At 37.8% G+C, this 27,391-nt stretch overlaps 3 protein-coding genes and 1 non-coding gene across 4 annotated transcripts in view; 3 read left to right on the top strand and 1 right to left on the bottom strand.

The window, feature by feature from the left end:
* Positions 1–1,936: 1,936 nt before the first annotated feature.
* On the top strand, positions 1,937–2,007 carry TRNAG-GCC (transfer RNA glycine (anticodon GCC)). The gene has a single exon. It is a non-coding gene; the product is annotated as a tRNA-Gly (tRNA).
* A 60-nt stretch (positions 2,008–2,067) lies between these two features.
* On the top strand, positions 2,068–3,499 carry LOC149027513 (uncharacterized). The gene is made up of 2 exons (XM_089163323.1): positions 2,068–2,250; positions 2,403–3,499. The coding sequence occupies exons 1-2, from the start codon at positions 2,220–2,222 to the stop codon at positions 2,927–2,929; spliced, it is 558 nt and encodes a 185-aa protein (XP_089019449.1). The 5' UTR covers positions 2,068–2,219; the 3' UTR covers positions 2,930–3,499.
* LOC149027512 (uncharacterized protein At5g01610-like) lies at positions 3,347–12,091 on the bottom strand. The gene is made up of 3 exons (XM_089163335.1): positions 11,861–12,091; positions 4,035–4,089; positions 3,347–3,903 (listed from the first exon to the last, which is right to left on the bottom strand). The coding sequence occupies exons 1-3, from the start codon at positions 11,945–11,947 to the stop codon at positions 3,533–3,535; spliced, it is 513 nt and encodes a 170-aa protein (XP_089019461.1). The 5' UTR covers positions 11,948–12,091; the 3' UTR covers positions 3,347–3,532.
* A 1,131-nt stretch (positions 12,092–13,222) lies between these two features.
* LOC149027511 (golgi-to-ER traffic-like protein) overlaps positions 13,223–27,391 on the top strand; it is a 32,078-nt gene continuing 17,909 nt past the window's right edge. The window contains exons 1-9 of the mRNA XM_089163314.1: positions 13,223–13,388; positions 14,101–14,180; positions 14,595–14,673; positions 15,106–15,187; positions 18,351–18,510; positions 23,352–23,442; positions 23,752–23,835; positions 24,367–24,413; positions 24,799–24,927. Of these exons, the coding sequence (XP_089019440.1) occupies positions 13,341–13,388; positions 14,101–14,180; positions 14,595–14,673; positions 15,106–15,187; positions 18,351–18,510; positions 23,352–23,442; positions 23,752–23,835; positions 24,367–24,413; positions 24,799–24,927 (800 nt within the window). The 5' untranslated portion in view covers positions 13,223–13,340. The remainder of the gene's footprint in view (positions 13,389–14,100; positions 14,181–14,594; positions 14,674–15,105; positions 15,188–18,350; positions 18,511–23,351; positions 23,443–23,751; positions 23,836–24,366; positions 24,414–24,798; positions 24,928–27,391) is intronic.

Raw genomic sequence — 27,391 nt, 5'->3', positions numbered from 1 at the left:
ATTGAACTCTCCCCTCTATCTTCCAAATTGAATGAAACATTAAGATTTGAGTTCCCTACCCTTCAGTTTTTCAGAGACAGCCAATAACAGGCCCTACATCAGATACCATGTTGAGAAAAATAGATTGAAATGGACCTTGGCAGTGGTTCACAACCCATACCTAGTTGTGGCTTCAAGACTCACTGTAGCGGTAACATAAGAAACCAGGTTCCACGGTTTCAATCAGCCTTCCGTAGAGAACAACCTCAAACTTTCAGAAGGGAAGAATGAGGAACAAAAGCTATTGAACCACTCTAGTCAATTTCATGAGCCATTAGTTGCAGGAAATAACAGTATAAGTGTAAAACTGATTAATTACCCGGGGGAAAGAATAGAAAGCCATATGTTTTGATGCCTCCTCCAGAATTCAGATGTTATAACACCCTACTATTTTGGATACCCCAAGGAACAGGCAATGTCATTGTTACCTAGGGTCTATGATCCTCTTTGCAATGCTCCTTGCTGGTATGTCCTTGTTTCTTCCCCTTCGGGGTATCAGTTATGACAATTTGTTCAACCGAAAACAAGAAGAGAAGGTAAGTTGGATGACACCTCAGAAAATAAGAAATCTGAGGGGAAAGAAAAGAGTAGCACGTGCACATCTCCAAAACCAACACTTAAAAATCCAATTAACTCGTTTCAATTCCCAATTTTTGGGTATAGGCAAGCATATAAAAGGAAACAACTCCTAATCCTAATCTTATCCTCTAACAGAAACATAGTTTGAAATGAACTAACAACTCAATCTCCCACGACTCTACCAATGGAATAAAAAAAATCCCAAATTACCCCACATGTAGCTGTATCAATTAATTTTGTTATTTGTTTTTTCTTTTGTGCTCCTATTTCAATGTCTTATGTCCGTGATGCCTGCATTAGCTTCTGAGTTGAATTCTACATCAGGTGTTTATAGGATCTTTGTATAGGGAAAATCAATGATTGAAGCCTTAAAAGGTTCAAAGAACTTGTAGGATGTTAGATGAAGTTCAAAGTAATTACAAGATTCAAACTATTTATAAAGGGTTACCACTGTATATACATAAGAAAAGCTATCTGGTTCTGGAGTTAACCAAGTTCTAATCAAGAGGTATGTCGCAAACTTCACCTCTTTGTTGTCTTGGAAAAGCGTAAATGGGGTTGGCATTCCTGCATTGTTACTTCAAACAAAGAAAATGCATCAGCAAATGACTGTCCCATTATTCAGCAAAAAGAAATTAGGCAGGTGTAAGAGGTCTGTAACCAAAAGCAAAATAACTCAATAAAACCAACTAACTAAATCATAGAATAGAAAACTGTAAACACAACATAAAAGCATATATATGATTTAGTTAGTTGATTTATTGATTATTAATTTTGGCAATCGGACCTATAATTCAGGATTTCGCCTTTTTGAAGCATCCTTGTCCACAATATAAGCAAATTTTCAAAGTCACATTCCGTCACATTCTCCAGAATTGGCACAACTCAATCAAAATAAAAGCTAGTGCACAAAAATCAGCATATAAGTTGGTGCATGACAAGGCGTAAAGGTTGTCATTCTTTGGATCTGTTTGAAACAGCAAATTTTCTGTGGGAAAAGCAAGTTTGAACAGAAATGTTCCATCTCAGTGCAGGTTTCAGTGAAAAAAAAAAACAACCAACCACCAATGCTCAAGTCTTTTGCTGCGCAATTCCTTAAATAAAATTCATAGACAAACTACCAAGTTGAGGTTCAGCTTACCAAACGGGGCTACTCTTGATGGAGTGCTTGATGCCGTTGTCTTTGAAACAGGACCAACATGGAAACACGAGGAAGGAGAAGAAGAATAGAGTCCAACAGACCTGCATCCAGTTGAACGGAGACGAGTATCAAATTTGAATTTTCCTAAATGTTAAGCGATTATATCGTTATCAACAAGCACCAGTGGTCTAGTGGTAGAATAGTACCCTGCCACGGTACAGACCCGGGTTCGATTCCCGGCTGGTGCAATTTCGTCTTTTGAATTGATCCCTTTTTGAATTTTTTTATTTTAATTTCTTGTTTCTCCCATTACTGCAAATGCAAGCAGAGGTATTTCAAATGGTTGGCTGGAACCAAATAAATTCCCGAAGTTTCCTCGACGGCTGAGTCGCATGCGTTACTCACACTGAAAATTTTTCCATTAGCTCGAGTCCCTCTAGTTTTTGCAGCCTTGTCTATAATGGCGATTCCTACTGAAGAGTACATCCAAGGTACGAACCCCCTGCTAATTTTTTCTTCACAATCTGGGAAGTTTTCTGTGATTTCAACGAGAAGTTTTTCTGTAAAGTATTTCTTGGCTGTGGGAAGTTTCCTGTGTTTCTAAAACTAATTATATTAAGTTGAATGTGTCCTTTGTTCTCAGAGAATGGTGGGAGTGATTCAGATTCCAATTCCACTGATGATTCCCCCAATTTCTATCAACCGATCTCGGCAGTTGACGACCAAGACGATGCGTCCGATGAAGAGAACTCAATCGATGAAAAAGGAGATCATAATCGCGGAACCAACCATTTCGGCCCCAACCGTCCTGAAAACCCTAATTTCAACCAATTATCCAATGGAACTGTCGAGGTCCATCGGGCTGAGAATGGGATTGCGGCAATACAACTGAACGGAGACCCTCATAACAGTGATGATGATGAAGATGAACAAGAGACTTGGGTATCGGCGACGACAAGGGCTTTTCAGGAGGATGAGAGCCGCAGAAACGCTCCCATGACACCGGAGAACGCAATGAGGATCATGAACGCCATGCGTGGGGTCTCTTTTGGAGGTCCAACGCCCGATTGGGCAACTCATGTATCCGAAGATCAGTGGGTTGATCAGCTTCGGAGATCAAGGCAACCACCCTCCACTACTACCACCACCTCTGCAACTACCCAAAACTAAGAACCACATGTGAATCTTTCTTCCTGAGATCGACTTTGTATTACAGTTATTTTACATCTTATGGTATTTTCATGTCTCAACAAAACTGAGATTCCTCATTTATTTCTGTGTGAATTTTGGGGCCAGTAGCCATGACTTAGCTTGATGGAGATATTTCTTTAATCAAAATCTATATATATATGTATATTTTCCCTTTCTTTTTCTTCATAATAAACCTTACTAGCAGTAGTGCCCACGAAAAGGCAATTTTGTTGTGTACGAAAAAACACTGCGAAAAATACAATTCTTAATCCCGATTCAGAATAGTTGCTATTTCGAGTTGAATCCAAAGTTACCTCATGTAAACCAACAAGCTGAAGCCAACTGAGAACAGGAGCAATTTCAAGTTGAATTCAAATTATGCCATGTAAGCCAACAAGCTGAACCGATTAAGAATAGTTGCAATTTCAACTCATATTGAATTAAGGTAGTGCCATGTAAACCAGCAAGCTTACAGATACAAAGTAAGAACAGAAAGAAACAAAGACAACGTCGGATGATGGTACTTGTAATTACAGGCTCTGAATAGGAGTAACACAGCAGCGCGATGGGAATCCCAACTAATTAAAACTTGTCCACGATCACTCCATCCCTGAGAACCTCATAAGCTTCTCTACTCCTAGATTTCTTCATTCCAGCGGTGAAAACAATCTTGGAACCTTCAGTTGCAATGCTGCTCACCTTTACCCAAATCATCACCTTAGTCTTCATCCCCTCGATGTCAACCAGTTTCCCTTTCTCCAGGTACCCAGTCACAGTGGTGGTGAAGCGCAGCACTGATGAGTCCTTGTACCCAACCTCGCATACAGAGGGTACATACACAGTTAACTTCCCTGTCTCTTCATTAAATTCATAGTTGGTGGCATCACGAGGAAAAATTCCTGTTGCCATATCATACTCCCGCAACAGGTCTGGCAATGGTTTTTGCATTTTCCCTATAAAAACATCAAGTATCTCTGGTGAACTGAGGGAGTTGCAGAATAAAATTTTGGAAAGGAAAAAGAGCTCCTGTAACATGTGATTCGGAATACAACAGTAAAAGGAAGACTGAAGAAGGGGAACACACCTTTGATTTTATTAACCAACCATTTAGCTCCACCTTCAATGCTACTTGACATTGACTTTTACATAGGAAGGAAAATGTCAGTCCATTTCCTAATCCTTTTTTTCGAAGTTTTATGGCAAACAACATTTAACAGATGGAAGAAAGAAAAGCATAAGCATGCTAGAGCCAATAACCAGAAACCTTACTGGGTGGATAAGCAGTACGGACTTGAACAAAAAGTTTATATCAATTGAACAGCAAACAACACTTGGCAGATAGAAGCAACAACAAAACCTCAGATAGGACTGAACCAATGACCAGAAATCTTACTGGGCGGACAGTCGCCTTTTCTGATCTATTTTTTCATCAAATGACATCAGTAGTGTCACCTAAAGCATTTTATTGACGGAGAGAGACAAAACCAACAGTGCTGACCCGAATTGGCCACATGCCCTGTTTGGTAAATCTCAGTTTTGTTGTCATTGTACTCTCATCATTCTTTCCTTTACTAGTGAATTTGTTACTTATAAAGGAAAAAGAATGAAGAAACCAAATAGGTATGTATCTACAAGAAGAACAAGAAGATTTGACTATTTGTGGGAAATTCATAAGAAACTAACGAGTAAATGGGAGAGTAGTTAATTGCCGAAGGAAATTGAAGCAAAGAATTAGAGGAATGTTCAGTAAGTGACAAAGAAATTAACCATCTAAAGAAGATCTAGATATCTCAATGGAACAAGAAAGGATGAATAGCAATTATTTGTCAAAAATATAGCAAACATAGCCCTTTAAGAAGAGTCATTTCTTAATTTTTCTGAAAGAATAATTCAATCCCATTGATTGATTTTGCAAGTTTAGGCAGCTCTTGCTTTCAGCCTCCCAAATTCAAGCAGTTCTGTCTGGCTTTTCTTTTCTCCACAGTAGCCACATAGACATCAATCACAAGATCATACAAACAAGTCAACTTCAAGCATGCACCCAATGACAGAGCTTGCAAACTTCAACTAGGATCTGAGCCCTAACTAATTCCATTTTACAGTGTAATCGTACACTTCGGGGACAAACTGAGAAAATTAAACAAAATCCCTACGTTGCCTGCCATCTCTGAGCTTATCCCCCCCAGAAAATGACTAAACAAATAATAAACTCTAAGAATCCAGATTCTCATCAAGCAAAAATGTTAAGTGAAACCATGTACTATAGGCATCCATGCAAGGGCGAAACTAATTCATTTCTTCCTAATTCCACAAATGAGAGTGACCAAACCTGCCAATAAGGAACCAGCTAACTGTCTCTTTCTCTCTCTCTCATCCACTTTCAATGCTAGATTATTTTCTTAATCAAAGAGTGAGCCATTGCAGACTCTCTCCATGAAGCATTTTACCATAGAGGTGTTATTTCTAATTAGTCAATTTATTATCTAATCAAGCAACATAATAGGATGAACATCATTTCTAATATAACTCATCTTCATAAATCTACTCCTAGATTACACATCCCTGTCACGTGCATAGCAATCTAGCAAAAACCTCACAGACTCAATATAGAAACCAGGATTCAGCAACTTCCAGAACAGTAGCCAAGTATGGTAATTTTAGAATTAGAAAGTAACAGAAAAAATGAAATAAAAATAGGAACTAGAATTTTAAACTAACAAAAAGAGCTCAGGAGAAGGCAAGTGAAAACCATTGGAAAGTGTGGGAGTTGGTTACTGGTGAGACAAAATAGTGAGTGAAAAAATAGAAACCAAGCCAAGAAGGTGGTGCCACAGGTCTTCTATAAGGCTCTGTATAGCCCATCCATAGTAGGACAAATGGGATAGCTTCTGGGGTCTACAACAGCCTAAAAATATGTCCAAACTTGTAAAGAAGCTTAAATAATAGTTATTGGATGATATTGTAGTCAACGGAGAAGCTAAAGAAGAAATGGTGTCAAACATATAAACAAATACTGACTTTTAATGGAAGAAGGAGCAGAAGATAGGAAATAGGAAGAAAGACAGGTTCTAGGACTAGTATGTATTTACATCTATTCTGAATACTTCAAGCCCTGTCATTTTCAGCCTTCCTCTACCTACTTGAACTGTTCCAGGTTATCCATATCGTCTTTTTCCACTAGTGCATTTGTTGGTAACCTAGCAGATCTATAACATCTCCATCAATTACAGAGTCCCAAGGATAAACGAACTCCAACAATGTACTTCACAAATTCAAACAAGAGAGCAATTTTGTAGCCACAATTGTATAGTCTTTAGTTTATCTTCTAAAGAAGACATGGCTTAATTAAAGAACTTGGTTTCCATGTGTCCCCCTCAAACAACTAGATTATGACAGTGCAAGATCTGTTTATTTCATCAACAATTTAATCAGAGGTAATATCCCTCTGAAGAATCTGCGACTTATTGAATGTAATTAATAATGACAATTCAACTTTGTTTGAAGGATAGTCAAACTCTGCCAGTGTTTGCTGCCGGTCCCAAGCTTGGGTAAAGGAGTGTTGGTATGTTAGGTTGGCAGCCAGCACTGAAAAAAATCTAGCCAAACCCTTTTCATGGATTCAACCTTATAAGATAAATGCTATGCTAGGGCATCCCCCGACAAAAGAAGCGACGCACTACACTATAACCCAAGTGTAGTGATAAGTGGGCAAGGGTTAGCTAAAGTGTCCCCTATAAGCAACGCATTGCATCGGCACCCGGATGTGGTGATAAGTAGGCAAGGGTTCCTGCGCCGTGGACAAGTGCAGGTAAAGAAGTTAGTCAAAAAGCGTAGGATTAGTTTGGCATCTTGGAACATATGATCTTTAACAGGCAAAAGCTTAGAATTGATAGATGTTATGAGAAAAATAAGGATTAATATAGCTTGCATTCAAACGACTAGATGGAAGGGTAGAAAAGCTAAAGAGTTGGATGACTTTAAACTTTGGTATACTGGGGATAAAAGCAATAAAAATAGAGTAGGTATAATGGTAGATAATGATTTTAAGAATGATGTGGTGGATGTTAAAAGAGTAAATGATGGGATTATTGCCATCAAGCTTGTAATGGAGAAAGAGATTGTTCTACCAAAAAAAAAAAAATTGGAGAAAGAGATTGTAAATATAATTTGTGCATCTACACCTCAAGTAGGATTGGATGAAAGTCTTAAGTTAGAATTTTGGAAAAATATGGATGGATTAATGCCAAGAATTTGTTAAAGAGAAAAACTTATCATAGGGGGTGATCTAAATGGACATATTGGAAAAAATCAAAGAGGCTATGAGAGTGTAAATAGAGGTTATGGTTTTGGAGAAAGGAATGATGAAAGGATCTCAATCTTAGATTTTGCTATTGCTTTTGATTTATCTATTGTAAATATTTACTTCAAAAAGACAGAGGAGCATTTAATTACCTTCAAAAGTGGACATCATAGAAGCCAAATGGATTTCTTCCTAACTAGAAGGATTGATAGATTGTTGCACTTTTTATGACTTTTTATTTTGCAAGGTGCAACCAGGGGAAAGCTTAATTGCAAAATATAGACTTGTGGTCTTGGATATGTGCCTAACCTAAAAAACTTACAAAAAGTGCAAGGTTAGCTAGCCTAGGATAAGATGGTGGAACTTTAAGGGAGAGTGCTTGAAATCCTTCACTAATGAAATGATTAAACAAGGAAAGTGGGATTTTGAGGGGGACACTAATGCAATGTGGAATGATATGGCTACGTGTATCAAGAAGGTGACTAAAGATGTTCTAGGTGAATCAAAAGGAAATAGAGAGACTTGGTGGTGGGACAATGAGGTTCAAGCTGCTATTGGGAATAAAAAAGCTAGTTTTAAGACATGGCAAAGGACTAAGGATGTTGAGGATCTTCAAAGGTATAGGCTGCTAGTAACAAAGTTAACAAAATTGTTGGAAAAGTAAGGGAGAAGAAGTATGAAGAGTTATTTAATAAGTTGGGCACTAAGGAAGGGGAAAAAAATCTACTTATAAGATAATTAAAATAAGGGATAGGAAGAGTAGCGATCTTGACCATGTTAGATGTATTAAAAGTGGAGATGGTAAAATATTAGTATGTGATGAGGACATTAAGAAGAGATGGGAAATCTATTTCTCCAATTTGCTAAATGAGCACACCTCAAATATCTGTGATTTGGACAACTACACAATCCACCAAGGCACCAATTTTCAAACATACATACAAAGAATTTCGATATCCGAAGTAAAAGAAGCACTAAGGAGAATGAAAATAGGCAATACACAAGGTCTTGGTGAAATCTCAATTGAAGTATGGAAGTGCTTAAGAACCCATGGGCTAACTTAGTTGACTAAGTTGTTTAATAAGATTATGGGCACAGGGAAAATACCAAATGAATAGAGGAGAAGCATCGTAGTGCCAATTTACAAAAATAAATGAGAGATTCAAAGTTGTAATAACTAGAGAGGCATTCAACTGATGAACCATACCATGAAATTATGGGAGAGAGTAATTGAAACCTGTTTGAGACACTTAACCTCAATTACATAAAACCAATTTGAGTTTATGCCAGGAAGATCTACGATAGAGGCTATTAACCTAATTAGGAGTTAGGCACTATTTGTTTGTTGGAATAACGGTGGGGTGGAAAAAACTTTTAAAAAACAAACTTTTCCATAAAATCCCAGAGTGTGTGGCTTGTTTGGTCACTGGGTTGAGAAAACTGGCAGACAACTTCCCTTAAATTAAGGAAGCTTGTCTTTTGAGGTGACATGATAACTTTCCCACCCCATGCCTTTTCAAAACCCCACAAAACAGGTGAAATTTTGTGGAAAAATGTGAAAACAAAAAAGTGGGACCCACATTTAACACTTTTCCACAAAATCCCTTCCTTCCCTTTGCTTCTCACTCACCCCATTACATATGAGGCCCACATGTTTATTTTTTCCACCCATTTTTTCCCACCTCACATTTACAACCAACGTAGCCTTCTGGAAAAGTATAAAAAGTGTAGTAAAGATTTTCGTATGGTATTTATTGACCTAGAATAAGCTTATGATAGAGTTCCTAGAGCGTTAATTTGGCAAGTAATAGAGAAAAAAAGGGTTGCAAGTAAATACGTGAATATAGTTAAGGTCCTTAAGGATATGTATGATAGTTCAATGACAAGTGTAAGAACAGTGCATGAATAAAGTAATGAATTCTCAATTATAGTTGGGCTATATCAATGATCAACTTAAGCCCATATCTATTTGCACTTATAATGGATGAATTAACAAAAGACATTCAAGACGAGGTTCTTTGGTGTATGCTTTTTGCTGATGATATTGTGTTGATAGATGAGACTCAAGTAAGGATTAATACTGAGTTGGAATCATGGAGAGTAGCTTTGGAATCAAGATGCTTTAATTAAGTAGAACGAAGAGAGAATATATAGTTTGAAACTTCAATCATAATCGGGCAGACAATGAGGTGGTGAAACTTGATGATAAGGAGATTCCTTAGAGTGATTGTTTTAGGTACCTTGGTTTAATCATAAATAAAAGAGGTGATATAGAGGATAATGTTTTCCAAAGAATCAAAATAAGATGGATGAAATGGAGATGTGTGTCCAGGGTCTTGTGTGATCAACGTATTCTATTAATGCTTATAGAAAAATTTTGTAGAACTGTCATTCAACCAACTATGATGTACGAGGCAAAGTGTTGGGTTATTAAAAAAAATCATATAGATAAACTCAGTGTAACAGAAATGAGGATGCTAAGATGGATGAATGGCAAAACTAGGAAGGATAGGATAATGAATGATCATATTAAAGGTGGTCTGGGAGTTACTCCCATAAGTGATAAGCTACGAGAAAGTCGTTTGACGTGGCATGACCACCTTCAACAAGCCTATAAATGCCCCTGTACGGAGAAGTGACATAATCCAAATTGAAGGAACTCAAAGAGCTAGAGGTAGACCTAAAATAACCTTAGGAGAAGCGGTGAGAAAGGATATGCATATCTTAGGCCTTGTATCTAGCATGACCTCAAACAAAACTGATTGAAGGGTAAGAATCCATGTAGCCGACCCCATTTAGTTGGGACAAAGCTTATTGTTTTTGTTGTTAAAGGATAGTCAAGATGAAGTTTTGCTAGCCTTTTTCATGTCAAACCTTTGGAATAAAGTGAAGAAGATCACAATATGGAAACTAGGAGATCAACAAAATTTGACCATAAATAAGCTAATGGAATACGACTGAACCATGAGGTTAGTGATGCAGTAAAGAATGTTCAAAAGGTCATTAGGCTTTGCAATACTTACTTTTGGCCAATGGATGGGTTTATAGGCATTAAGCTTCTTATTTTTAGGTTTATAGATGTAATGGGTCTAATTATAAGCCCATGGAGGGGTAATGATGGTACACATGATTAGATGTTAAATTCAATACTTGATTTAGTGTTTAAGTTACATTAAGATACTTGGTTCTTAGTCAGAATTCTGTTTCGATCTAATTAGTATGGCCTCAAACAAAGCTGATTGGAAGGCAAAAATCCATGTAGTTGGCCTCATTTAGTTGGAACAAGGCTTCTGGTTGCTGTCGTAGAGGTGGTCTTCTAGAGTAATTAGGAGCTCTTTTGTAAATCAAATTAGGAATTTATAAGGTCTATATATTTGAAACACCATCTCCCACAAATTGGACAATGAAGTCTTGAGTTTAGTTATTGCTGCTGCTGAGGTACAGTAAAAAGGTATCCCCCCGCCTTCTCCTTTTATATGATTATACATGTTTCTCCTTCTCCCATTAATGTCTTTTTTAGTTCAACATCATGTTGAAGAATATCTTCAACAAAAGTAAGTTGAATTATTCCCATCCTCAATAGTTCTATGCCAATCCAATTGCTAGAACAGTCCCAAACTTTAGGAATCATCCCCATGTATCATTACGTATGGTCTCTCCAAGTTTCATCCCCGTCCAACCAAAAGACATATTCTTGTATGCCCCAATCAACTACTGAAAAATCCTAAATCCCTAAACCCTTACTTTTTAACTTGGTATCCTAGAAAGCTGGTCTTTAGTTGAAACTCTCCAATCTAGGGCTGCATCATTCAGGTTGTGTGCAATTAGTCAATTACTAAGTAAGAACAACCTCCCATTACAAAGAAACTCTTCAATCTCAGATTCCATCATTCAAGTACGAAACACTATCCTTATGGCCAACAATTGACAATTAGAAACTTTCTTCTTAGGGCCGACAACTGGACCACACGTAATCAGGTGTTCAGCGAGTCAAGCATACACAGGTTTCCTTAATAGCTTCTTCCATATTGGCTATGCAGTCAATTTAAGCCCGTGCTCCTTGGAACATACTGGGAAGTTCATCTAAGCTTAAAAGGAATGATCTACAGATTATCTGGAACATGTATTCTGGGTTAAAACATTAAGATGGGAAATTCTTCTTCTTTGGAATTTTGAGTATCCTACACAAAATTAATGTTGAGCTAGGGCATCATTTATATCGCCGACAAAATTTTACAAAATAAATATAGAAATATCTCAAGTACTTTACTGTAAAACTGATTTTTTTTTCTTCCATAAAAACCGGAAAGAGAAATCAAAATTGAAGACTAATGGGGATTTAAAATAGGATCCCCCACGCTAAGACTTCTCACAAATTAAATTTCCAGCATCGAATGCCAGACAAATTACGATTTCTGAGTTCGTCGTGCTCTAATTCAGTAGTCATGGGTAATAGAAAGAACCACATTGAACCATCCAATCAAAGAAATAAACCGAATTGCAAATTTAAACAGGGAAGTAAAAAACGATCAGAACCATTTCATGTAAACTATATGAACTCCAGTCTCCGAATTGGAAACCCTATGTGAGAAAAGGGGGAGGAGACATACGTTGAGGTCATCGCCGACGGAATCGATCTCTTTGCTGGCTTTCTTGCTGAACCAGTAGCTTCCGACCTTGTTGAGGACCTGATCCATCGGCCTGCCCTGTCCCTGCAGACTCTGAATCTCCTCTCCGGCTTTCACCTTCCAACGGTCGCTCGGAATTTTGAAGTTGATTATAAATGCAGCTTCTACTCCTTGACCCCTTCGTCCGACTTTCCACGCCCTTCCTCCCTCTATTTCTTGTTTCTTTCTGAAGTTCTTTTTTACATTTATATTTTTTGGTAATCAATTTCTTTTTTACATACGTCCCCCAGGCCCCAGTTTTGCAACCAAAAGTCGCATGAGCCCCCGAATTGCGATCTTACAAATAGGCCCCCACGTTAGATAGACTCAATTGGCCGTTAATGATGAGCGGAGATTACTATTTTACCCTTCATTATAAATAACATGAAAAAATATTGTAAATTACTTTCTTACCCTCTTCTGCTCTCTCCCTCTTTTTACATTGTTGAGCACTTGAGCATGCTCGATCTATAACAACGCCATTGGGAGATTCAAACCTGCAATTACTCGCTCTAATATCATTTGTAGAATCAAGAGTTTGTCAATGCTCTAAAAATCCAGATCTATAGAGAATGATGCCAATTTATTTGTCTATACCTCAGCTTTCACTCATGGTTCGAGCTAGGATTTATGACGAAATTTTGAGTTATCTTTAATATTCATGAGGTCCCTACATGGGGTTGTAGGGCCCAATCCATCCTAACTCCACCCCCCTTCTCTCTCCGATATTACTCGTAGAATCAAGCGTTTGTCAATGCCCTAAAAGTCCAGATTTACCGAGAATGATGCCAATTTATTTTTCTATATCTTAACTTTCACTCATGGTTCGAGCTAGGATTTAGGACAAGATTTCAGGCTATCTTTAATATTTATGAGGTCCCTACATGGGGTTGCAGGGCCCAATCCATCCTAACTCCACCCCCCTTCTCTCTCTCCGTGGTTAGGTATAATGAAGAACTTGAGCGTTGTTAAAAGTTGAGAATAAGAAGTGAAGGGGGTATTTTAATCATTTCAAAATGTTAGCGGCATTTGGATCACATTAAAAAAAAAAATTGAATTTCAATAATTATGTGTAAAATCTTCTTAACCGTGTCTAACATGAGGGACCTATTTGTAAAATTAACAATCTTGGAAGGGTCTCACAGAGTTTCGTTGCAAAACTGGGCGGTGTACGTTGAAAACTTCCCGAATCCCGAGTGCCCGAAAACGTTAACTTATCGGGTCAAATTCAGATCTGACCCACTACCTTTAATAAATAATAAATAAATCCATAAAATGGGGTTTAAACCCGTATATATCGTTGACGACGGTCGTCACCGAATGCGAACGCCCAAAAGTAAATCATTCTGTACTTTCGGGACTGTCTCCGGCGACAACTCACGAGAACGCAGAAAGGCAGAAACTGTAAGGCCTAGAGGAAATCATGTCGAGAGAGAGGATCAGAAAAGGAGTATTGCCTCCGGCGCAAGAGGTTCGAATTAGTTAAAATTTATTATTTCGTTTTAGCTGCTCGATTCAATAGTTTGCTGGTTGCAATGAGTTTGAGTGCCGTTGTGAATTAGTATCAATTGGTATGTTTGTCGACCGTGTGTGTAATGTTCCGCATTATTGATTTAGAAGTTGGTGTAAAAATTATGAAAATTTGGCTCGGCGAAGAGGGAGATACGGAACCGTCAGTGTCTAAGAGATCAATTGATCAATGTCTGGATCGTCAGGAATTTTCATATCGTAGTTTAGAAAGTTAAATCATGAAGGAGAACGAATCAGGTTAAGATAGGTGCTATATTAGCTTATTTGTTTGATCGGCTACGACATTGCTTAATTAGGAATTAAATTTATAAATGAAATGTTGATAGCTTGCCTTAAACATAATTGAAAAGAAAGCTCTTGTCTCTCTCGCAACCTGCCCAATTGAATAAATCTCGACTTAATTATCTAATTATTTTCCATTAGGTAACATATGTTTGCTCACGTTGGCTCTCACTATCCTCGAGTGCTGTATAATATGGTCTTGTCAGTTCAAATCTGTATTCTACATGTTTTTTTTCTTCTTCTTTTCTTTCCAAAGGTCTTATTAAGTTAATCGGCATCACTGATTTAATGATGAAATTGACAGCATAGTTTCTTACTGGGCAGTTTTGATTTTAATTGGTTAGAACTATTTTTGTTGTTAAAAAATACAGACCCAAGAGAAGTTGGAGAAAATTGTGAATGATGGTAACTTCTATGGAGCTCAACAGATGTACAAGACATATGCAGCAAGGTAAAAGCATCATTTTTTTTTTTGGGGTTTTCTTATTATGGTAGATTGCAGTTTATCAGTTGGAATATTGTTCATAGGGGTGGAATGCCAGAATATAACACTTCCATGATTGAATGGTTGGGCATGCACCACATCGTATTGTTTGATTTACTGCTTGTTCTTAGTTTTCTTTTGAATTTGCTAATAACTATTTACTTAAAATTTTTTTTTTGGGAGCATTAGTATTGCATAATTTGGGGTTTGTGATTTTAATAAAATTTTATGGATTTTCATTCCTATCTGATCCTTGCACAGTACTGTTTATTGTAATGTGGTAGATGTATGAAGTAAATAGTGTTGTATAACCACATTATCCTGTTTTCTTTCCTTCAATTAAGTGATGCATACTGATAATCCTATCCTATTTGATGACAGATACATATCTGCTGAGAGATATGATGAAGCCTTGGATATACTTCAATCAGGTGCCTGCAACCAACTCATAAATGGGCAGGTTATGCTTCTTCATGTCTCATCTCCAACTAAAGTTGGTTTATATTTTCTTGGCTCCGAGGAAGGCAGAGCCATTTTAATAGTAAATGACAACATACCTTTTAATATTATTCATATTCACCTTGAAGCTGGCTCACCCAAAAAAGAAGAAGAAAACTCTGGGATCTACTTTAATTAATGACTTGGCGAATTAAGAGAACTGTATCTTAAAGATTTGGCACCCTGATCTGGTCCATATTTAGTTTGGGAATATGCTTGTAACTTTAAAATATCTGTCTTGTTGATAAACCTTTTTTTTTTTTTTTTTTAATTGCAGTATAAATTTTTCACGAAGGATAACTTTTAATGGATTAGTTGTATTACTCATGTGGTTTTTATGGCTATTTTAGAAGATTAATAACATTGATATGCTGATGCATGAAGTACTTTTCAGATTACTTGTGGATCTGAACTTGCTGCAATGTTTGTGGAGACACTTGTCAAAGGCAAATATCCTTATAATGAAGATAATCTTGGTTAGTCACTTTTATTTAGTAAAAATTTCTTGCTTCTCCTTTATTGTATTAAATCACCACCCTTGTTTATTTGTTTTGTTCTGACATTTAATAAATTATTTGTTTTGAAGTTGCCCCCCTTGGTTCAATATTTAGTAGGTCTTTTCTGAAGATTGTTGCAATTTTCTATCTCTGTCTAGATCATAGCTGTTAGGGCAGTTAGCATCTACATTAATGGGTACTTTTCTATGTCATAGAGGTGTCCTAACACATGAACCTGGACAATCCATCCCAAATAGAAAAGCTTGTTCCAAGGGGATTTGCAAGACTGCAACAAGCAGAGAAGTTGATATGTTGGATGATATTCCATAGAGGATCAAATAGGATGGATATAGTGGAGAGTTGTGTCCAGAGTGCAAGGATCAAGACTACAGTTTTGAGGCTGGTTTTGCCCACAGGAATCGAGATATGGCTGAGATGGGTAAAAAAACTTTGCTGGCAAAATGATTTGTGTATGAATGTGAGGGAATATTGGGGGTACATGATGTGAACGTAGAGACCCCTTGGTTGAAACCCTAAGTGGGCCCTACTAGATGGCTCCAAGAAGTCCCCTTGAGCTGACCAAACCCCCTAGTAGGGGTATTTAGGGCATTTTCAGGCCTCTTTTGTTGCTGGAATTATTTCCAGATTTATTTCTAGAGTTTAATTTGGGAACCCCCCCTCCCCTCTTAATTTGAGTTGTGTTTGAATTGGTTAGGCTGTGGATAAGATAAGACTCTTTGTACAAAGAGGCTTCCTATCTTTTATGAGGGTTCTTATCTTTTAAGAGTTACTTTTAATTAGAAGTTGTCTCCTAGTAGTTGGTGGTTGAGTGTCCTAGGGAATTCTTTTTCAAGTGGATTTTCTTTGGTAGAGTCTTGAGTTATTTAGTCTTTTATTTGCAGCATATGTCTTTAATTGTTTAGATTCCAAATCAAGAATCCAGAGTATGTGGTGGGATCCTTGTCTGTTAAGGAATCTCACTTAGTCCTAGAGTCTTTTGAAAGCTATAAATAGCCTAGTGTTCTTTATAATTCTTGGAGTTTGATTGAATAAAATTAAGAACATTTGTGAGACACAGGGTCATGGTTCTCTTTGGAGGGCTACGGCTGATTTTGAAGAGTTTTCAACTATAATCAGCAGCTAATCTCCATTCGCAGGAGCCATTAGTCCTCTACAGAAGCTCCTAACAAGTAAGTGAACACCCCAGCCCCATTCCCCTCTTCTTCCCTACCCACACAAGCACCCCCTCCCCCTACCCCTACCCCTACCCCTACCCCTTCATCTCCAGCCCCTCCCCTGCCCTTCCCTGTCCTGTGCACCTTAGTAATATCCTCCCCCTTGCTGCCGTAACACCACAGCAGCCCCCAATTCCCCCAGCAGCACCCCTGGCCCCTCACCTTATCCCTACAACCCTTCCCAACCAATCCCACCTCCCCTAGCATCCGCAGGCTGCCCTCCCCTTCTTCTTTCCCTCTGCAACCCTAGAACCCCAACCCTTGCAACTCTTTATTCCCACCCCTTAATCTCCTTTTCTGCTTCACTTACGATCGCACCACCCCCTAGATATCAGTCCCTCTGCTATTCCCCAATTATACTTTGTTTCCCTAGCTCTAAGAATTCCCTGCGCTTCATCTTCTTCCTCTAAATTTTCTGCAATTTATGTTCAAACTCTTGAAACCTTATCCTACTTCAATTCAGACCCTCCCCTATTTCCACAATCCACAATTATTAAAAACAAGATCTGAACATTCAAGGCAGCAAGTACATCCCCTCTCCCACGCTAGCCGAACCCCCCCCCCCAAAAAAAAAAAAAAAAAAAAAAACCTAGTTTTTCAGATTTGTTAAAATTCAGATCTGAGTTAAGCATTATAGCAGGGTTTTTAAAGTTGTAGAACACCCTATATACTCCAGAATGACCTTTCTCTTTGCTGCAATTCCTGGGCGGCCCTTAGTTTTAGGGAAATTCCACTGCTATCCCTAACCCTAAAACCGGATGTACATCAGTACATGACCAAGTGACAGAGCAGTGTCGTTCAATGTGTTCCAGAGCAGCATCATTAACTCAACTGAGAAACAAAAAGCAAAAAGACCTTATATCACTGGTTCACCCAGTCTCAATGACTGGAAATTTTCAATAGTAACATCTAGTGCTGCCTTAGGCACCCAGGTGTTGGGGTGGTTGCTTGTTCCACTGTTTTTTGCCATTAATGACAACTATGAAGAATTTCATTGGACGCTTAAGTCTAATATGGAGCAGATTCGGATGTACCCTGATATGATACACTATCACGTTATACATCTTTTACCCTAAGAACACATTTTGCTTGTGCCTATAATTTTTCTATCTTGAAACAAATGGTTCTTGATGTATTGGTATAGAAGAAGGTAAATAATGTATAAAGCTTAAATATGAGAAGTTACAGTCCTCTCTCAGTTTCTCATTTTTTTTTTGCTTTTCCTTTTTATTCTTCTCTTTTCTTGTCCCTTTGTCTGGCTGGTACAAATCAGAATTGGCCAAAAGCCACCATCGTGGGCTTCGCAGAATATCTTTTCCCAGGCATTCTTCATTTCTTTAATTCTTTCAGCCTTATCCCAGCAAGATAGTGTCGTCTACCTGAGTCCTGTTTCAGATTTAACTAAAAGCCATTTATTATGTTTTCTTACTTCTCGCGATGTCACTTTCAGGCCCCTCGGTATATCCTTTCACAGAGTAAGCAAATAATTATTTCTTATCACTTTGGTGTAAGATGTATTACCAAATGTTGTTTACGATGTCACAGTTGGAAAAGTTATTTAGTATATGTTTCTTAGCATGTGGTTCAGCTAATTATTTTTGGTAATGACATATTAACATTAGCAACCATGCTCAAAGCACTTGAAATGACTTAAGTTTTATCTTATGATATAAACGTGTTTTTAGTGCTGACAATTTATCACTAGACTTGAAGTTTGGATTATGCAACATGTTTGATAAGTAGGGGTGTGTGTGTTTTTTTCCCTTCTTTTTAAAATAAAATAAAAATTTAAATCTATATCCCAATCATTGTTTTTTTCCTTTTTTTTTTTTTTAATTGAAATCTATATCCAATCATTGTGTTACCCTTCAGTTTTTTGTGATTATAACTAAAACCATTTATGCTAGACCGTGTCAGGAGTATATACAAGAAGTTTCCACAGATTTCAGTGCCACAAAAGTTGCAACACATGGAGGATGATGATGAGATGCAACAACTCTCCCATGCCCTGGGGGCTGCGAAAACACGTGTAGAATGTTGTTCATCATTCTTGAAAGCTGCAATTAGGTGAGATCTATTGTACTTGTTTTCCTGGTTCAAATAGATTACCTTTTATCGGTGTGCTTACAACACCAATTTCTTGTGAATATTGCTAAGCATTTATTCCTTTTCTAGTTATTCTTCTATTTTGGATAGGGCCAACTTTTTACTTTTTCCATCTCCTCTTGCCTTGTAACCTTGTTGCAGATCTTAGTTCTGTAGTATTAATTTTCATTTTGGAAGGCTTCTTCCAGGCTTAAATTTCCAAGAGACTGAAAATTTTCCAAAACATTTGTGTTTTTTTCTGAGTTTTGCTTGGCTATTTTGGTGTCCAAAATGGCCAAAGTTTCGACGAAGCAATTCGTTTTTGAGACAAAGATTTCTGAAACGTTGCTTCTTCTTCTTCTTCTTCTCTCTCTCTCTTTCTTTCTTTCTCTCTTTTTTTTTTTTTTTTTTTTTTTTTTTTTCGTTCATTTCGACATTGCATCTCATATCCTTATTGCAGCCTGGCTGAAATTCTAGAATTCTGGTGAGATTTTGAACTATGCATAGTTCCTTGCTTAGGTGGATTTTATGTAAGTGGGGACCTGAAGAAATTTAATTTGCATACAGTGAAAAGCTTAAAAAGGGTTGGGGTTGATGGTAATATGGGCAACTGAAAGAAGAAATCTAGAAATTCAGATCTGTTGTAAGGATTAATGGAGGATAATAATGGGTAACAGATCTAGGTTTTCAGGCAAGATAATAATTGTCAGTTTTTTTTTTTCTCTTCCTTTTGGGGTGGGGTGGGAGTTTTACTAAGAAATAGAGAAAGTTAGTGATGTGACAAAGATTGACCCCCATGGCTGAAACCCAAAGTGGGCCCTAAGGCCCACCCAAGCAAGCTGGCCGAACCCTAGTACAGGGGTATTTTGGTCATTTAGACCCTATTTCACTGCTGGAATCTAACTCCAGAATTATAGTTGAGTCCCAGTCCATTTTAAATTCCTTATTTGACTTGTGATTGAGTTGGTTTTATTAGTTCAGTTGTAGTTAAGATAAGACTATTTTTACAAGAAGAATTCCTATCTTTTAAGGGTTTGTTTTCGATTGGAATTTGTCTTTACTAGTGGCTGTGATTTGCTTAGTAAGGAGTCTTTCTTTGAAGAGGACTCTTATGGATAAGTTGATCTTTTATTTCAAGAAGAATTCTTTTTATTTAGGTGGTTGTTAATTAATTGTAAAAGAGCATCTTAACTTATAAGGGAACCCCTACTTAAGTTGGTCTCTAAGTCTTAGTTAATTCAAGATAGAGTCTCCAAGTTTGAGTTAAGCTTTTTCTTTTTGATGTAAGGCTATAAATAAGCCAGCCTATGATTGTAAACTTTGGTCTACATTGAATAAAGATTGAATATAGCTTGTCGTAAACAAGTTGTGGTTCTATTTGTTAAGGCCATGGCGGATTTAGAGCTTCTTGATTCAATTGCAGCAGCCTCTCTCATCTCCAGCAGTTAAACAAGTACGTATGCACAGCCCAGCCCCTGCCCATGCATCCTACCTCCATCGCACCCCTTCCCCTTGCCTTCTCCCCCGTCGCAAGCCATAGGGATCCCCATTTCCATGATTGCAGCCCTCTCCCTCCCCTTCACCTGTAATTACAGCAACATCCCAGCCCTTCCCTACCTCCCCTAGACCCCTCACTAGTCACCCCTGCCCCTCCCCCGTTCTGCACAAGAACTCTCACCCCCTCACTTGCTGCCGCAGCTTGGCAGCAAGCATCCCAATCCCCTATGACCATTCTAGCCCCCTCTCCCCACCCCTCTCAGTCCTATGGCACCCTCCCTCCCCCTTCCTACCCCTTTCAACCTCTTCTCTCTTTCTCTCTGACTTGCAGTAGATCTGAGAAAAACAGAATAGAAGAAGCAAAAGGAAAGCAAAAGAAAAGAGGAGAAGAGAAAAGAAAAGAAAAGAAAAGAAAAGGGAAGAAAGAAAGAGAAAAGGAAAGAAAAGATTCAAGGAAGATTGCCCAAGATCCATTCCCCAAAACTCTAAGCCTTACCAATTATCTCCTTCTTCTTTCCAACAACCTTAGGGTAATTTCGGATGTCTCAAAATTTATCCCATACAGGTTTTTGATAAACCCTTAACAACCTTAGGATCCCAATTGTGTTTCCTTATCTATCCTTGCAATTCCCTTCTACCTGTAGGTTCCCCTGAATTTATTGGTTTATCTGCTGGAAGATTCTGGGCAAATCCTCAATTCTTGGGAAATTATTCTAGAAGCTCTAATCCTAGAATCGGGTTTACATCAGTTAGAAAAGGAAAAAGAAAATTGAGGATTTGCTACCATAGAGGAAAAAGAAAATTGAGGAACCAATGGAGATAAGATAAGGAACAAATTTGTGCTACCATAGAGGGCTGGCCTTGGTGTGATGGTAAGGTTTATCCATTATAATATGGTCATGGGTTTGAGTCTAAAAACAGCTTCTCTGCAAGCAATGCAAATGCTGCAATCTGCATACGATATGACTGTCCCCAAAAAAGGCGGGAGCCTTGTCAACTGGTACACCCTTGTTATAGGTGCTACCATGATGAGGGAGAGATAAATAATGATAACGAGGGAGTTACCAACATTGTCAAGGCGTCCACCTCGGCAGCTTTTTGGCTTCTAGGTGATCTAGCGCTTCGTTGATATGAAAAAAAATGTCTGCTTTATCCTAAGCGAAGCTGCCTTGTGTGCCATATTGCCGCCTAGGCGCTAAAGTGGTCGCTTTTTGACATTTTGTACCTAGATTTTTTATTTTTGGATTTTTTAACTTTCAAATTTTATTTTACAAAACCATATACAAATATGATAGTTCTTTATTTCAGATTTGGGAATCCCTCAATGGAGAAATATTCAAGATAATGCAATCAATTAATTTATCGGTTCAGTAGAAAAAGCAGTAAAAAAGTGGACAAATTAAAATTTGGATTCAATTTGAGAATTATTTGTCTACTTAAAAGAGTCAGGTAAAACAAAATTAGATGTTTAAGTTGAGCTATGATTGTATATATTGTAAACCACATTATGCATATTTTTTCCCCATACAACAAAAAATATTTTTCCATAATGTATAAAATAAGCTGCTTTTTAAATTTTGTAATACAAATATGTTTCAATGTTCTTGAATCGTTCGTTTACTACTTCCATTTTCATATTTATAATTTAATATAGATCACACTCATATGTTATAAGTTATTACATTATGTTGCTAATTGCTATTGTATATTTGTATTATGATGGTGTACACTTATGCTTGTTTTTCTAATGATAGTCTTACATAAGTATGATTCTTTAATATTTATTTAGCTAATAGTAAGACGATGTGAGTTTTTGTTATGCTAATTGTGTCACATAAACTATTTATATTAAAGAAATGTATTCTAGAATGCCTTGGCGGCCTCCTTATCGCTATGGCGCTTAAGCACTACGCCAACCACCTTGGTCACTTTGCTGCCTTGATGACTATGGTTACCAATGGGAGAAAATTATAATTTTTTAAGGAGAAGAGACAATTGGAAAGTATAGAGAACGGACCTGACATTAGTAGCTCAATAGAGGAGAGAAAGACAGCTTGCCTATTGATAAGAAAACATATAAATTCAAATGTTCAATGACAATTCTGTTGATTGACTTTTCTTTTTTTTTTTTTTAAAATGGGGGGGGGGGGGGAGTATTAATACTTGTTGAAAACAAAGACACTATCTAATAACAAACTTTTGTAGTAATTACCATTTCTGCTTCTGGTGATTACTGTGTTGCATTAGTCCCTCATTGACCTGTATAATATTTAATCTTGACTGAAGGATTAGTTGATTTGTTGCTGGCACTGTAAATCTCGCGAAGTTTTGTAATAAGTTTAGAATTGATCATCGTGGTGTCTATTATTTGAAAATTTTCTTCATCAGATGAGGACAAATATGGAGGGAGAGTTTCTTTTTCTTGAAGGTAGTGGGAGGGGAAGGGTAAGTAGCTCCCCAGGTAGAGGAGTAATTTTGATAAGGGTTGGGTGATCCGGGGTAGGAGAGGTAGAAACTTTTGGGTGCACAAGAAAATGAAATATGTAAGGGAGGGAGACATTCCTGGCTTCACATACACTTGAAAGCTTGGACCATGGACATATCATCCTTGAAAACTACTGATTGTGAGGTATGGTTTTGGCTGTTGCTTTGAAGCCTTGAATATGTGCCGTGGAATGGCCTTGTACTCCAGCTGATGATATGCATGTCCAATGTTGCAATCATTAAGAGCAGGAGGTTCATTGATGTTTGTTATGTGTATGTTAGTTTAATCACATAAGAAGGAAAAACCCTTGCTATGAAAGCAGAGATAAGGTTGCATACATTTTGACCCTCCTTAGACTTGGAGTGGCAGAAGCCTTGTGCAATGGGTACGCCTTTTTAATAAGTAGAAAGTCTCGGCACAAAAAGGTGCTTCATTGTGATCTAGTGGTCATATGCTTGACTTGGAAACTGCTTTTCCATGAAACCCCCTTTTTTCTTTTTCTTTTTGTTGGGGGGGGGGGGGGGGGGGTGGGGTTGTACAGCTGTGTACATCGTGATTCATGACCGTCCCAGGACTCCATAGTTGCAGGAGCCTCATGCACTGGACATGTCCTTTAAGAGTTAATAAGCTTTTATTGAAATATTTTTATAAAAGTATCAACTGGTTTAATAGTGATGGGAAAAAATGCTATATTTTGTTGCCTTTAGGTTCAACTTTCTACCAGTTTTTATCTTTTATCCTGAGGAAACAAAATAGTGGTTGATTTTAGTTGTTCTGTATTGTATTTTACTCTATAATTCTGCGTTCGCATGCACTCTTAACTAGTAATCCTTTGGCTCAGGTGGTCTGCTGAATCTGGAGCTCCAAGGAGTGGATCTCCTGAAATACATGATATGTTAGCTGAGTACATATATTCTGAGTCTCCTGACTTGGTAGGTTACCTAGGTGCCTATTTTCTTTAATTTTTCTTTGCTACTGCTTCATTGTAAAACATTTCATTTTTAGTTTTTTGGTTCTCTAAGTCTACAAGCTAAGCCTTGGTATTTGCAGCTTCTTGAACTTCAATACTACAATGTATAGAATATTGAGGGAAATCCTTGAAATATTTATGCTTGTTATTTCTCTTGTTTTTATCATAAAAGAAATCACAGTGAGAGCTGAGGGGCTGCAGATGCTTCTTGTGACTTTTATCTTATATTTTTTTTTCCAATGGTCAACACAAATACGTTGCTTCTTTGCAGGATATGGCTAAAGTTTCATTTCATTTTGTACGAGGGAATGACCCAAAGAAGTTTGCTTCCAAATTAGTTAGTTTTACGGGCAAGGTAGCCTTCTTTGACGCTCTGTCATCTACTTCTCCCAATTGGATATCAAGCCTTACTATAAGTGTTTATCCATTTTAATTTAACAGGATCTTGTCCAAACTAAATAGTGTTCCTTGTATGAGAGTTCCCCATATATTTTATGCTTCTGTTTGGATTTCGACTTTTTGAGAGCCATCAACAATAGTTTTTCTTGAGTTTTGCTGAATAAAGATCAGAATTTGTCATCCATAAATAAGTTGACTATTTTGGGACTATGTTACTTTTGAAGATACAACATAATATTTCTTTCTCGAATCATACATACTTTTTTGTTGCAAAGTTTACATATTTTTTGTTATATTATCCGATTCTTATTGCATGTAGCCCACCTCTGAGACCAGAGTTTATACATAAACAAGCACATGATCTTCCATTCCCACATAGATTAGTTTTCTGACTTGTCATGCCTGATGCTAGCAATCATATGTTTCCTTGGGGAGGGTGTTTGGGTTTAATTTCAAATACTTGATGTTAATCTCTTTTATTTTGTAGTGTTATCCAGGTGAAGATGATTTGGCTATTGCACGAGCAGTTCTAATGTACGTGTCAACTAAGTGCATGATATGTTTCAACTCGGCACCTAGCTTCTTATTGATGGGTTTCTCCTATAAATTATTCCATTAGGTTCTCATGGTGATGTAGAATGGAAAATAAAGAGGGCAACTGAAAAGAAAAAACTAGATGAAAGAAGGGACGTTGTGATGCAGTACTATTATAGAGTGATGCGCTGAAGGATATGGCATGACCCCTAGAAATTGAGATCCCTTCTGTGCATCACTTTGTAATAATTGAATTTGATGCCCTGAAATGCTAATTTTATATTATTTTTATGAAAAAAGAATGTTCTAGACCTCACATACTAATTAGAATGATCATTCTATCTCAAATATGTTTATTGTTTGTGAAAATTTTAATGCCTGACAGGTACTTAGCACTTGGAAATCTGAAAGATGCCAACTATCTTATGGATGAAATACAGACGCAGCTGGAATCCGAAAATCTTGAATTTCCTCACTCAGATTTGACTCAGTTCGTCATATATCTTTTGCGCACGTAGGTTTTCTATTGTGCAATTTATCTTTTATTTATGATACCTGATGAAAGTATGGTTACATGTTACTATGAGTTAGATGTCATTGATTTCTTGCACCTACTGCTGGTTAAACCGTATCAACAATGTTAAATGAGGTATCATTTTCAGAATGAATAGTTGATCATAGAGCACCATCTTTCCACTGCTGTTGGTAAGGTTTTGAAAATGAAAACTTCCATTGCAGTTTATTAGATTTAGATAAATAGATTTCACAATCGAAAGACAGACAAATGGTAGGTGACAGAAGGGTTGATGATGATTTAAGGTGGGGTAGAGTGGACATAGTGATTGGATCAGATTTAGGTTCCTGGCAGGTTTGGGAGGTTCTGAACAAAATCTCATGGACATGCTGCATGGCAGAAAGCAGCCCTTCAGCGGTCATGGGCTCTGGAGTTTGGTTGATGTTTTAACAAACCAGGGGTTGGGATCAAAGTGGGTGTAGGACAACTGATGGGAATCAGGCATAGCCCTTTCAAATTAAGAAGCTCTGAGGACTTAATTCTAAGGCCTCAATTGTCATTTTGGCATGATTAGATGGGGTTGATATGAAGTTTAATTGAAGAGACAATGTGCCAGAATCTAGAGGTCTATTTGGAGTTGAATGAATGAGTTTTAGGAAACTTTGGGTTTCCTGCTGATGTAACCTGCCATGACTTTCTAAGTAATGCCTATAGAAGACCTTGGGCTTCAGCCTTTCATCCTGAACACCCCCTCCCCAATAAAAGGAAGGCCAAACCTGGCCAGGGGCAATTTAGTCATTTGCCATCCCTTTTGTAGTCCTAGTGGATCGAGTGTAGAACAATTTTGGGAGTGTATATCTACTTTTGTTTTCGTTCTTGAGTCATTCTATGACTACACATAACATTCCCAGTTCAAGTAGGAGTCTTATCTTAAAAAGAACTCCTTTTAATTGTTAGCTTATTTCAGTTATGACTCTTTTGTTCAGGAAGGTTTCCTTGTTTCAGTCATAAATTCAAGGCCTAGGCTTGTAAACAATTCGGTTATTGATAAATAAAAATTGCCACGAGAGAGTTTGCAGCTGAGGGAGTGCGATAGTGGTGTGCAGTTCCAAGTTGGAGGAAACTGTGTGGCACCTTGTTTGGGTGTTCTTCAACAATTTTTTATCCGCGACAGTCCTAACAAGTAAGCAATAACCTCACCCCTTCCCCTGTCTCGTATCCCATCTCCTTCTCTCCCATTCTTCCCCTTTTCTATTGCAGCACTTTGAAACCCTTCCTAAACCCTAAAAACCTCAACTCCCTATCTCCTTCAAATCCCATACCCTCTTGGAAATAACACCTTCCCATCCCCATTAACGTTCGACCTCAATAATAGTCCCACTCCTAACCTCGAAACCGTGGAATCTCATCTCCTTTATTTCCCCCAAAATCCTAAACCCTAGAATTGAATCTGAAATTGAAAAAATCAATAAATTCAGATTCAGTTTTAGTCAATTAACTTTTTAAAACCCTCTGGCTGAACCTAAGCAACATTCCCCACAACTCTAAATTCACCTGTAAACCCTGAAACTGTGGCTGCAGGGTTAGGAAACCAATTTGCCCTAGCTGCAAGGTCCAGACTCTAGAAGCCCTAACCATGGTAGGAGATCTCGCTCTCAAGCAAGATCTTGCTACCTCAAAAAACTGAGATCTCCACCAAGATGGCGAGATCTCGGTTGAGATATGCAATTTTTTTTGCATCAACTTGGTGGCCCATCTCGGTGGGTTTTAGGGTCCCGATTGGGCTGAAATTTGGTATTTAGCCTATTTAAAGCATTTTGAATACATTGGTGGCCTTAGATTTGTGAGAAAATAACCTTAATTATGTCTTCTAAGTCGACCCTATGTGTGAAAACGAAATGCTGTAGGATTGGGGAATGCAGGTTAGACAACTATCAAATAAATCAAACTTTGATCAAAGAATTTAAATGCCTTCAAAATTCTATATTCATTAGAAGTTTTAGTAACTAGTAAGTCATAAATCATAATTCATAAGTCATAAGTTCACAAGAGTACAAGACAATCATGAAATGGGAATATAGCATATAGGATCAAATAAAAAAAATTCAATTTAGATCCTCAACTCCAGCTGCTCCACCACCAACTCTAGGCTCTCTAGCATCAGCTCCACCACCAACTCCAGGCTCTCCAGCATTAGCTCCACCACCAGCTTCAGCAGCACCATGAGGAGACCATGACGTACACTGGCAGCCACACGTCGGCCCTCCATCTCCATGAGGTGGGCAACCATATATTCCCTCACAAGAGTAGGGACAACACGACACATGAGTGTATCATAATATCCACCAGCCAAGTGTTGCTTGAATCAGTGTTTCCTCCATTGAGGGCTCTTCCACTATAGTTGTATATGACCCTTTGGCCTCATGGATCTGCGGGGACACAGTGTTGCCACATTGTCCTCTAT

The sequence above is a fragment of the Hakea prostrata genome, chromosome 1, assembly GCF_041222555.1.
Source record: "Hakea prostrata isolate BN-2017 chromosome 1, UWA_Hpros_2, whole genome shotgun sequence".
Lineage (NCBI taxonomy): Eukaryota > Viridiplantae > Streptophyta > Magnoliopsida > Proteales > Proteaceae > Hakea > Hakea prostrata.
This window is presented reverse-complemented; position numbering and strand designations above follow the sequence as displayed.